Source organism: Rutilus rutilus (assembly GCF_951802725.1).
Source record: "Rutilus rutilus genome assembly, chromosome: 12".
Classification (NCBI taxonomy): domain Eukaryota; kingdom Metazoa; phylum Chordata; class Actinopteri; order Cypriniformes; family Leuciscidae; genus Rutilus; species Rutilus rutilus.
Window position 1 is genome coordinate 11561499 of NC_140217.1, and position 12814 is coordinate 11574312.

Genomic DNA, 12814 nt, shown 5'->3' on the forward strand with positions numbered 1-12814 from the left:
ATCAGAATTGGGGCATCTATAGATATGTTCCATGCTTTACTCACTAGAGGGAGCACGACACAAACAAGATTCATGCTAATTCCACACAATAGCCTACTGAATATTCCAGAGTGAGGAACAGGATATGCAAAGGAACAGGAGAACAGGTCAGTTTTTGCCATGGATCTTCATGTGTTACAGAGATGACAGACTTGACCTTGAAACTGCAGTACTAAAGCTTGGTCAGTGATAGAAATGGGAAGCTCACCACAGGACTGGCACGGGCTGAACTCGCCCTAGATGAAGCCCTGGAACTGGAGCCCAGAAAGCCATTGTAGTCTGAAGGCTGACCAGAAAAGCAGGTATAGAGAACAAAGCAGAATAAGATGGACAGAGGAGCAGATGTTAGCAGAAAGAGAGTTAGTTCTGAGCATTAGAGGAAAAATATGGGAACTGATAGGTATAAAGTTTAAAGAAATGACACAGTACACTACTGTTCAAAAGTTTGGGGCTAGCACGTTTTTAGTCTCTTTTGCTCAGCAAGAATGCATTTATTTGACCAAAAATATAGTAAAAAACATTAATATTGTGAAATATTAATACAATTTAAAATAACTGGTCCTATTTTAATAAAATGTGATTTATTCATGTGATCCAAATTTCAGCAGCCATCACTCCAATCTCCAGTCACACAATCCTTCAGAAATTATTCTAAAATGCTGATTTGGTACTAAAGTAACCATTCTTTTTATTATCAGTGTTGTCAATGATTAATTAAAAACAGCATTTATTTGAAACAGAGGTCTTCTGTAGTAATATAAATGTCTTTACTGTCACTTTTGATCAATTTTATCCATCCATGCTGAATAAAACTATTAATTAAAAAAAAAAAAAAACACTTTTAAAGAGTAGTGTAAAACCATACCCATATTGTGGGACAAAACACACTGACACACAGCATTAGCAGGTATCTGTGCGAAGCAGAGTCAATCAGTGTGACTAGTAAATAACCATATTTCGACCACACACAAAAGACAAAAAGATATTCAATCCAAGATGATTAACCATCAAATGCATGCTTTACATACTGTACATACACCAACAGTCCCACTCTACTGCCATGCAGGCATCCAAACACAACAAGAGTGAGAAAAACAGTAGGGTGGAGACTCCCAAACTCCATGAGAAGCTCATGACATAAACAGACACAGACAACACCTAGTCAAGCCTGTGGTGTGGTCTGAAAACAGAACCATGCAAGACGCTCAACAAGCCCAGACTGGCATTGGGTATCAGGTCATGCCTCTTTCAGAGGGATAGGTAAAAATTGGGCCTTACGCCTCTAGCGCTGGAGCCACTGAAACGCCTAGTGCCAGAGAATGAACTCTCTTCATGCAGTGACCCCTGCAGACAGAACAGAACACCTCACCATACTATATTCACCTCACAGACTCGATATCTCTCAGACATAACCATGGAGAACACAACAAACAGTTAAAATAAAGACCCTTAAATGGCCGCTTTATGTATCCAAGATGGTTCACCATCATGAAATGTGATCAAACAGGGCTGCTAACAACCAGAGTAGATGTACTTTAAACACATTATGAGGAGGAAATGCTCATGACATACAGAGGAGTCCAAAGAAAGCTTCTTTGTGTGTTTACAGAAAGTTAACACATTAGCCATCAACTCTAATGCACTCTGATGTATTCTGATTACTTATGGAGTGGCTAAATAAAGAATTGATTTCTGCGTTAGATGCCTGAGTAAGAGGCTATGGAAACCATAAACTTGTCAACACAAGATTCTGCGAATCAGTTTACTACACTGCATGCAGGTATCTGCTCAAATGAGGGATTGAACACACACAACAAGTCCGTAAATGAGATAGTTTACCCAGAAATGAAAATTAATGTCATTATTCTGCTCTAATATTGTTCCAAACTAGAGATAGAGATACCTAGCAGAATGTCCAAGTAGCTCTTTTCTAAAATGAAAAAAAAAATATATATATATTTTTTATATATATATAAAAATATATAATATAGAAGTTGTAATTTAGTACAAATATTAATATATTTTAAATATATTATATAATATAAATATATTAATAGTTAAAATTATAATCAAGTACATTACATGTGCTTTAGTCAACACATTACATACTTCTCTAAAGCACAACAAAAGAGTATTAAATATAATGATTGTACTTTAAAGGAAAACAAGGAACAGCCGGGGTCATCATTCACTTTCATATTATAGAAACTAACAGTTTGAACATTCTACTAGATCACTCCTTTTGTGTTCCACACAAAAAATGTCATATGGGTTACGATGACAAAATAATCATTGTCATTTTTGGATTAACTATCTTTAAATTCATTACAATGTGTGTCATGTATTCACAAGATGAAACAGAGTTAACGAACAATCTGCATGTCAGGTTGCATGCAGATGACAACTGGAAACAAACCCTGAGACTTCTTGAACGGGGGGTTTCACTAAAAAGCGCAGAGGGCTAAAAACAGACAGAGAGGGGAGGAAGAAAAATGTATGCTCATAACATTTCATTTAAATACTATACATTCTTCAAGTTTTAAAAAAAATCTCTCCCCTAAATAAATAAATATCAGATTTTATCAAACAACTTCCTACAACATCCTACCAGCAATACAGCACCACATCTTAAAACAAGTTTGTATAGAAAAACGACAGCTTACTTTTGCAGCTTTCTTCGTTACGAAAGTATTTTTTTCCATTAATTTTCTCAATAGGCATTTAAAATAGGAGGTAAAATGTGCATTTTACTGTTTGCATTTGCATGTAAGTATTAGCATTTCGTCCCCTTGGAATTTTATAAGGTTCTATCTGACATTTTTGTCAAAATTTAGTTATTCACATATTCTTATTCTGTGACCACTTCTTTACATTATGTGATGTTGTTTTTTAAGTTGGGTACATTTTGGAACTTTTTATTTAGAAAATAAAAAGGTTCTTTCTACACAGTCGAATGGAATGCAAAAACTTTAAAGTTCAATATCTCAAAACTGCTCAGAACGCAGATAGAACCTTACAATTCCAAGGGGACGATTTCTGCATTCAATCAAAATAATGCAATTCAAACATATACCAGAAACAGTACTGTATTTAATCTGGCCACACTTAAAGTCCCCCTGTAGTCAATAATTGTATCCCTTAAAACTCATCTTTGATCACCAAAATTACATTTTTAAAAGGTTTTTCCTTGAAAAAAATTCTTCATGGCTTAAAATAGCTTGAATGTAACTATACACCCTTGCCTCATTTAGTGTACACGGTTCTATGAATATGCAAATTAGCCCTGCCTCCACTCACTCACACCAGCTCAGAGATCCACTCGTTGACGTGATTGGTTACAAGGTAGTTTGTGACGTCAAAAACACCAGTGATTTCAAACCGCATTTTTGAGACTGTCTTTGGTTCACTGCTGTTTTAAGGAGAAAATACTCAGCAATGGTGTTGACTTATGAATTTGCACATGGTTTGTCTTAAAGCATATTTAAAACAAGACATAGACATATAAACAACATTAAAAACTTGATTTTCACCACAGGGGGACATTTTCAACATGCTATAATTTGGGATTTACTAATTCTAACCTTGACTACTTTTTAAGGCAGAAATTAAGGTGCAGACACATTTACAGATGTTTGGAAAATATTTGCGACCAAAATAAAAATAATTTAGATAGGAATCCATCCGGTTCAGGGCGAAAAATTTCCATTGCATTGGGTTCAAGTTTGTCAAAGTAAGTTCTGGGTGAGCGATGCTTCATACATCGCTACACTATTAATAATGGACTTTTTTAGTTCACAAAATTTCATAGAAGTTTTGCTAATGTGGTTTCAGTAACAACAACTTCTCTAATTGGTGGATTTCACAGTGCTATTGTGGGTAATGTAGTACTTAAAAATATACCGCAACATTTTTATTTTTTTGTTAAGTTAACATCAAAATTTCAGACCTTTGGATTCTAGAGTTGCTTATACAATCACTTAAATTGATTTTTTTATCACAAAAAGTCAATACAGTTTTAATTAAAATTATTCAAACCCCATTGCAATTCAGGTTTTTTGGCAACATTTACAGATTTTCGGGTGTTTGCAATGAACAAATCAAACCAAAGTAATTGAAGTAGCTCAACACAACAAATGTTTCAAGTGTCTTCCCCAAATTCAACTAAAAATGCAACTTTTAATGACTTCTGCAGACTCAAAATTATTCAACCCCCTGAATAGAATCCCCCACAACATCACAAAACAGGAAAACAGATGCAACTAATGAAGGCTTCATTAGTTGCAGCAGGTTTACTTAAGCTAGAACACATGAAATACCTGAACTGGCTAGGTTTGTTGTTGAGTGTTAGGCTATGTTTACACGGAAACGATCTGAAGAGAAAACGCAAAAGTGGCGTTGCGTTATCACTTTTTATTCTGCGTTTAGACGAGCGTTATGGGGGGGAAATCTGCGTGCATATGGTGACGCAAAAGTGTGTGAAATTCGATGTAGTATGCACTCCAGGCGGCTAGGTGGCAATGTGAAGCACTGCCACACAACAACACCAAGTCCGCGCGCCTTCATACAACCTTCACTGTCTAGCAGACTTTTGCGTTTTTACCCTCTAGACGGGAACGTGTTACGTAACGGCTGTTACGTAAGGGTGGAGAGTTTTTAAGATTTCCACTCTGGAGGGTGGTTTCACTTTTTTGCGTTTTTAAGCCCCAAAAACGCTGTGGCCGTCTAAATGAAAGGCACATCTGATAAAATATTTTTACGTTTTCACCAGCGAGCGTTCTTTTGACTGCATGTTAGAAATATGGTTAAGTCAAAAGAATGGTCCAAAAAGTTAAGAGAAGAAGTCCTGGAAGATTCTACAGTGGCCATCACAGTCACCTGGTTTGAACCCCATAGAAAATCTCTGGTGGGATATGAAGAAGGTGGTTGCAGCACGCAAATCCAATAATATTACTGAACTGGAGGCCATTTCTCATGAGGAGCCAGAAGCTGGTGTCTGGTAATACATCTCATTTGCAGCTGGTACACAACAGCAAAAGAGTGTTCTACTACATATTAAAGATGCTTGCCATGAAAGGGTTGGTTAATTTTGAGTCTACAGAAGTCATTCAAAGTTGCATTTTCAAGTTGAATTTGGGGAAACCACTTGAAACATTTGTTGTGTTGAACTATTTCAATTACTTTTGTTTGATTTGTTCATTGCAAACAGCTGTAAGTGAATTTTGCCAATAAACCTTATTTGCATTGAAAGTTGAATCATTTTGATTACAACATCTATTTGTCTATCAATTTGGATATTTTGAATGTGATTTATTTTTTAGTTGTGGTCGACTGACAGTTGTTTGAAAATAAGCGTCCCTGTGAGATGAACGAGGAAAGAGGAGCGGGCAAAATGAAGAAAGGGTTATAAGATAAAACAATGAGGAAGGGAACTAATTATAAAGGCAGGAATAAAGAGGGATTGCTAGGGATTGTGAGAGGGACAGACCCGTCCATTTTGTAGTCTGGCTGAAGGCAGACTGCTGGTGCTGCTGCAGAGATCTGTGTGGTTACCCTACGGTAAGCAGAGGAGGACAAAAGAACAATGTGAGAATGAGAAATAAAAAAAAGCCCCATGAAAATAGCTGAGGTGACAGATTGTTGCTCAAGTGTGATGAAGAATGAATGAAAGAGGGAACAAGCAGTGAAAGGACTCTGTGTGCAAACGGCAGTCGCACAGAGTCTGGATTCATTATTCTGTTACCAATTCCATCAGCTATTTTACAAACATTGTTTCTATTTGCATTTCACTGATGTTTGCTTACACTACCGTTCAAAAGTTTAAAATAGGCTAATTGCAATTGTGTTATGTTTTACAATTTAAAATAACTTTTCTATTTTAATATATTTGTGTTTATGTAATGTTTATTCCTATGATGGCAAAGCTTTTCAGAATCATTACTCCAGTCTTCAGTTTCACATGATCCGTCAGAAATCATTATTATATGCTGATTTGCTGCTCAAGAAACATTTCTTATCATTGTCATTGTTGAAAACATTTTTTGCTGCTTAATATTTTTGTGGAAAGTGCGATCAAAAGTTTGGGAGATACTTTTATTCAGCAAGGACACATTAAAAAATGAGGCAGAATGTTTCAAAAGCTTTCTATTTTAAATAAATGCTTTTGACATTTCTATTCATCAAATAATACTGGAAAAGTGTATCATGGTTTCAACAAAAATATTAAGCAGAAAAAAACAGTTTTCAAAATTGATAATAATAACCATTACTGACCATTGAACCGAGCTAATAACTAATTAGACTAATTTCACATGATCGAATCATGTGACACTAAAGACTGATGCCTAAAATTCAGCTTTGCCACCACAGGAATTAAAATGATATTTTTAAATATATTTAAATAAAATTTTTATTATTTTAAACTGTAATAGTATTTTTAGCCTTGGTGAGCATAATCATAAAACAAAATAAAAAAAAATCTGAATTAAAATGATTCCAAACTTTTGACCAGTAGTGTAAGTCCTGAATATCTGTTCAAATGAAAAGCTTTATAGGAGGAATCACAGGTATACTAACCCTCAAACTCCCCCGACTGCCAACAGACATCCGCTCCTCATCATCTGATATCTGAGACAGGAAGACAAAGAAAACAGTGAGTTTAGAACTGTGCTTTGGGTAAACCATGCTTTTCTGTATGCCTGAGAGTGTACTTTAAATGTGGGTCAAAAAAGGATAGAATTAAATGCATATACAACATTTTTTGTCAGTGAATTATTTAAAAAAAAATTATAATTAACATTTTGTGTGTACCTACATATTTTGAGGTTATAGTATTCATAATTAGCTACAGGCTATATAAAAACTATGGAAGCTTGTTTCCACCACCACCAAAAAAAAGAAGAAGTGAATGCGACTTTAACAATTCTCTTTTTTTATCGCAATTGCAAGTTTATCTCACATTTTGTACTTTATAACTCTAATTCTGACTTTTTTCCCCCTAACAATTCCAAGTTTATATCTCACAGTTCTGACTTTATTTCTTACAGTTCCGAGTTTATAACTCGAAATTTGATTTCTTGCAATTCCAAGGTCATATCTCGAAATAAGGTCAGAATTGTGATATATAAACTTGCAATAGCAAGAAGAAAGATTTGTGGGATAAAAAGTTGTAATTGCTGTGGCAGAAATAAGCTTCCATGAAAAAAAGTATATGTAACCATTTAGATAGTAAATGTGTGCGTGTGTGTGTGTGTGTGTGTGTGTGTGTGTGTGTGTGCGTGTCAGCCTACATTGTCTGTTTTTTCACACAACGTTTTCATATTGGAAGAGTTGTATGGACTATTTTTATGACAATGTAATGGAGTTTTATGATGCTTGAAAGCTTCAGTCCCTGTTCACTGTAACCGCATGGAAATTAGCATGAAATTTAGTTTTTTAACATCATAAAGGTGATAAAGTGATTTTCATTTTTGAGTGAAGTACATCTGACATCTGTTATGAACAGCACACTACAGGCCTTTAGCAAAAATAAAATATAGGAAATGAGTGATGAAGAGGAGAACCGAATGAGGAAGAAGGGGAAAAAAGGGGAAAAAGGGACTAAGGAAATATAAAAAAAGGGAATAAAAGTGTAGGACAAAAAGCAGATGGAGAGATACAGACCGAAGTATGTCTCCGAGAGTGGCGGGAATACCGCTCACTGTCCTCCTGAAAAGCAGAGTGGGAAAAGAGGACAGAAAGCAGGAAGTTTTAGGTCAAAAGGTCACATGACTATCAAACACTGCAAAAACTGAACAACAAAGCATGCACTGAGAGATTATGCTGTCTGTCATATCACGGTTTATTACAGGGCTCAGACAGGGTGTCTGGAGGGGTGGGAGGGGAGGGAGGGTTGAGTGCTTTAAGATGTGGGTCACGCGACCGCCCTATAATCCTGCTGTATGTTATGACCACCTCTACTAAGCCCTAACATGTCAGATGGGCCTCCTGCCCCCCACTGCTCCAGTAAAGCCTGTGAAATGAGGATCAGACACAGACTGCCTAAGAGACATGCAACACCAACCAATCACATTTCATTCTCTGAAGGATACACTGTGATAGTTAGGGTTTGATTAACTGCATTCAGGACCTGTGCTGTGTGGGACCTGTTTCTAATTTGAATTCTATCTTAGGCGGTCTATTGCATGCAGCAGTGTGGTATAATAACAGGTCATACCATCCACTGTTCAATATGGCCCCATTTGTTGTCCAGCCCATAGTATTTCTGGTGCAGAGAGGAGGAGAGCAAGACGATCAAATGAGGAAGGGTTATAATGAAAGTATAGGAGGATGTTACAAACAGATTTGCAAGAGAACTTGGTTTGAGATTGGTCTTGTTTATTTCTTCCTCAAGCTTTAGCTGTATTTTTATAACCTGATGTTCATTAAACAATGCAAAATACTACAGCCTTGTATTTCTAATGATCAAATATGAGGACTGTTAGAAAGACATTATGGAGGGACAGATCTTACCTTTTGCGCTTGATATATCTAATTAAACAGCAGGGAGACCAGGATGAAGAGAAAGAAAGAAAGTGAGGCAGGAAAAGAAAGATATAAAGAGCTTAAAGGAGACTATAGGGATCATTTGTAAATAAATCAGGATAGAGCTGGTATAAAGAATAAAAATCTGTCATTTTTATAACCTGCACACCATTTACACAACCCAAAACATTCTCAAAAGCCTTGTTAAAATGATGCTGATTCAAAATGCCAACAAATTAACAATATCCTGGGGGATCACATTTAAATTTAGCAATTGATCACATGATGCACTGAACGTTCTCAGTCAACAGTTTTCAGCATTAATATTAATAATAATAATAAAATTAATAATAATAAGAAGAACTGTTTCAGTTATCAGCATATTAAAATGTTTTCTGAGGGATCATGTGACACTAAAGACTGGAGTAATGGCTGCTGAAAATTCAGCTTTGCCATCACAGGAATAAATTACATTTTGAACTATATTAATTATAAAAACATGCTCATTCTTTCAAATTGTAATAATATTTTCTGTTTCAGGAAATAGTATTGAATCAGGAAATTTTTATAAATTATTGTTTCATTGTATTTTTCATTAAATAAATACAGTCTAGGTGAGCATAAGAGACTTTCTACAATTAAAAAACTTTAATGACCCCAACCTTTTGAACAGTGATGTATTATCAGTCCAATATACAGTATATTTAAACACACACACAATAGCAGAGAACACTCTAAACGACAACTCCAAATATTTGCACTTTTATGCTAAAAATGATCAAAGAAGCTATTCTGAAATATGATACTCTTAAAACACCAAAAAAGTCACATGACAATACATGTACTAAATAAAGGATATACCTCCAATGTATGTGAAAAGTAATAACATTCACCCAGTTACCTCATAAGCCATACTCGGCACTACGTACAGTACATATCACATCTTCAGTTTACTAACACAAACTAGCAAAGGTTAACACCAGCACACACACACATACACACACTAGGATCCATGATCACACGCATCCCCCCTTTTTCTATATGCTAAGCAAAACCTATATGCAAGAAAAAGGAATATTTATACTTTTTTTTCTCCGCATCATGATTTAATGAATAACTGTGTTTCTGCTCCAGTTTAATTCTGAGAGTGGTACTGTACTTTAATGCTTGGGTGGTTTATGAAAATTAAAGAGAATTCACAAATCTTTCGTCCTGGAGAACCATTTTACTCCACTTTGTTTTTCATTTCAGTTTGTGTATTAGTGGTGGGAATTTTCAAACCCTATCTGACTGCAGGTTACATTATAACCTTATTAAGAGTGAGTGAATGAAACATTCACTAAGCTGACTCGTTCAAAAGCACTGATTCATACACTAAACAATTACTATATGTTAAAAAACAAAAACATAAATGTCAATATTGCTTTTAAAATTTAAGTTACTCAGTATTAACTTCTTGTTTACTGAACATTTACACAATTATTTTGTATTATTTAATGATACAAGATATTTACTAAATTAGAATTTAGTAATTGTACTTTTGCTTGTATGGATCTGCTTAAATAAAGCTAGTGTGAAATTCTATGTAGAACCATACAACACAGGCTATTTGTTATAGCCTAAGAAGAAACTAGAACTGCAACAGTCTGCCAAACAGATTATCTCCTGACCTCTTTCTGTTGCCTCTCCAATTCCTTCATACGGATTTCTCGAGCTTCTGCCCGGGCTGCCCGTTTAGCTGCCAGTCTTGCCTCCGCCTGGTAGAAAGAGAGAGAGAGAGAGAGAGAGAGAGAGAGAGAGAGAGAGAGAGAGAGATTCAGAGTCAGAATTGCCCAATAGAGAAAACACTAATCACATAAAGCAGTTTTTTTTTTTTTTTTTTTTTTTTTACAAATGAAAGTCAAGACTATTTACCAGTGTGAGTGAGAAAGGAAAATTGTATGACAGAGAAAACCCTTTTCTGCTTGAGTTCTATGTAGAGCGAATGCTAAAATTGAAGTTGAGAGTTCTTGGAATGTAATCTAATTAAGCTATTGACAGACTTTCAGTGATTAATCCATTATAGTTTTAATCTCATCATTGTCTTGAGGGGGTGGAAGTCCCATGGAAATGAGTACCAATCAGTAGCACCATAACTAAGATTAAGAACCATTAGAAATGACTGTTCTACCTATAAAGAAAATGTTTGAAACATAACAACAACAAAATCAACATGATGGTCAAGGAAAAATATAATCGACTGTTATATAAACATGAAAATAAGCATTAATAGATTGTAATATTGTAAGCTGTATACATAGATTGTGATACTGTGACCACAAACACCGATTGTGAACTAAAGTTACCAGCAAAGCACGCACACACACAAACTGTGCCAGGAAGGAATAGCTCACTCACTGCCTCCAAGCTGCCATTTCCGGTCAACAAGTGAAACCCAAAGCATAACTGAGAAAGAAATACTGCTCAACAACCCAACTGATGTACATCATTGTAAATGCTTACTATCTGTCACCATACAAATAGCATTTTTTGGTCCTCACACTTCAAATGTCTCAGTGGTTTAAACTAAAGCCAGATGGAACAGAACTGACAAACAGGAGAAACACTGTTCGATACGATACAGTCACAAGGCTTTTCATTCAACAAATGGCCATCATTTACCATTGTGGCAGAAATGTGGGATATTCATATCGAATTTTTTTATATTTTTAATGTAGACGTATTAAATGTATTTAAGTGGTGGTTGATTATGATTTCATTTTTCAAACTTGAAATAGTGTGTAATGTTGTTGTTTGAGCATAAACAACATCTGCAAAGTTATAACACTCAGAGTTCAAAGCAAAGGAAGGTATTTGCTTTTAAAGAAATTGTTGTTTAAGGACTAGGGACTACATGACATTCCTCCCGGGTTAGTGACATCACTAACCCTAAAATGTACATAAACCCCGCCCCCGGGAACACGCAGTCCATGTTGAGAAGAGGAAGAGTTGTTGTAGTAGAGCACATTTGTGAGTCTGCTCAAGCTGTCGCATCCGTCTTTTCACATGCAATACAGTACGTAACACAAATGCAATATCATGTCACTCAGTAGGCATCTTACAGGAGTTCCCACACGAGCGATTTTATAGATTATCATGACAGAATATGCTAATCCATGACTTGAAGATAGTTAACAACTAACCATTCAGAAACGTCCTGTTGCATTCTACATGTTGTCACTTCTTCTTGAGTCTCTCCATCATTGTCCGACTCGAGTTTAAATATAAAAGGCAGAACATGTAATCAGAGTAGCTAACACACACAAGCTCTTGAAGCTCTGCCCTTTGTGCCGAGAGCAGCAGCTCATTTGTATTTAAAGGGACACACACGAAACAACGCGTTTTTGACAAAAATGCGAATTATGATGTTGTTACTTTCATTTTTGAAACCGTACGTTTTTAATAAGTAACTAGATAAGGCAGTTTGGGGTGTGAGTGTGTGCAGAAAATTTTATAGAAAGGAGATTTTTCACAAAGAAGTGGAATCAATGAATTATGAATAATTTAGTGCCATTGTGAGAATAACAAGTAATCATGTAATCAATACAAAATGAACTGTAGTCTGATTACAAGTATTTTAAAATGTAATATAATCTAATTACAATTACAAATACTTCTTTTTTTTTTTAAATCTAATTACGAAATCCAGATTACCTGTAATCAGTTATTACCCAGCACTGCATAATATAATGTATAATGTGTAAATTACAATGTGAATAGAGATCAGTGGTGGTAAGGGGAATTCAAACGAGGAAATCAAACCTTTGTGTGAAAACAGCCTGTCTCTGTTGAATGAAATTAGTCAATTCCATTGTGCTACCTTTTTGTTTTACCCCAAAATTATTAAAGTAGCATAAAATGATTTATTTTATTTTATAAGCTCCGGAAGAGCAAGAGTTTTGTTGTGCATGCAATATATCCAGACAGCATAGGCTAATGCACTGTATGAAGTCTGGCTAAATCTCTGAAAGTGGACAGCATAACAAGCTTGCCGAGGCGACACAAACAGACTGTTAGAAAGCAGCTCTGTTTCTTTTGTCTGAACAAGTCACAACTCATTGAATAAGGGGCTTCAGACAAGCCTCTGGCCTAGATCCTGCCAACCACGTCCACTGGCCTGTCAACAGCATGCAGGGAGCTGGGAGTTCACACTGCTCAGCAGAGCAACTCTCACACTACTGACTATCAGAGACATAACAATGGAAAACTGTTACAA

The 12814-nt window shown here is 35.7% G+C and overlaps 1 protein-coding gene across 21 annotated transcripts in view; it reads right to left on the bottom strand.

Annotated features, from left to right (window-relative positions):
• The window catches only part of lrrfip1b (leucine rich repeat (in FLII) interacting protein 1b), a 41008-nt gene that overhangs the window by 13668 nt on the left and 14526 nt on the right, over positions 1 to 12814 (bottom strand). For 2 of the 21 annotated variants that reach the window (XM_084425782.1, XM_084425778.1), the window contains exons 2-10: positions 10230 to 10316; positions 8548 to 8565; positions 8252 to 8299; positions 7699 to 7743; positions 6613 to 6663; positions 5525 to 5590; positions 2456 to 2500; positions 1318 to 1383; positions 248 to 325 (exon numbers count right to left, since the gene is read on the bottom strand). In XM_084425782.1, coding sequence (XP_084281908.1) covers positions 248 to 325; positions 1318 to 1383; positions 2456 to 2500; positions 5525 to 5590; positions 6613 to 6663; positions 7699 to 7743; positions 8252 to 8299; positions 8548 to 8565; positions 10230 to 10316 — 504 coding nt within the window. The remainder of the gene's footprint in view (positions 1 to 247; positions 326 to 1317; positions 1384 to 2455; positions 2501 to 5524; positions 5591 to 6612; positions 6664 to 7698; positions 7744 to 8251; positions 8300 to 8547; positions 8566 to 10229; positions 10317 to 12814) is intronic. The other 19 variants (XM_084425788.1, XM_084425797.1, XM_084425791.1 and 16 more) reach the window with 17 other exon arrangements.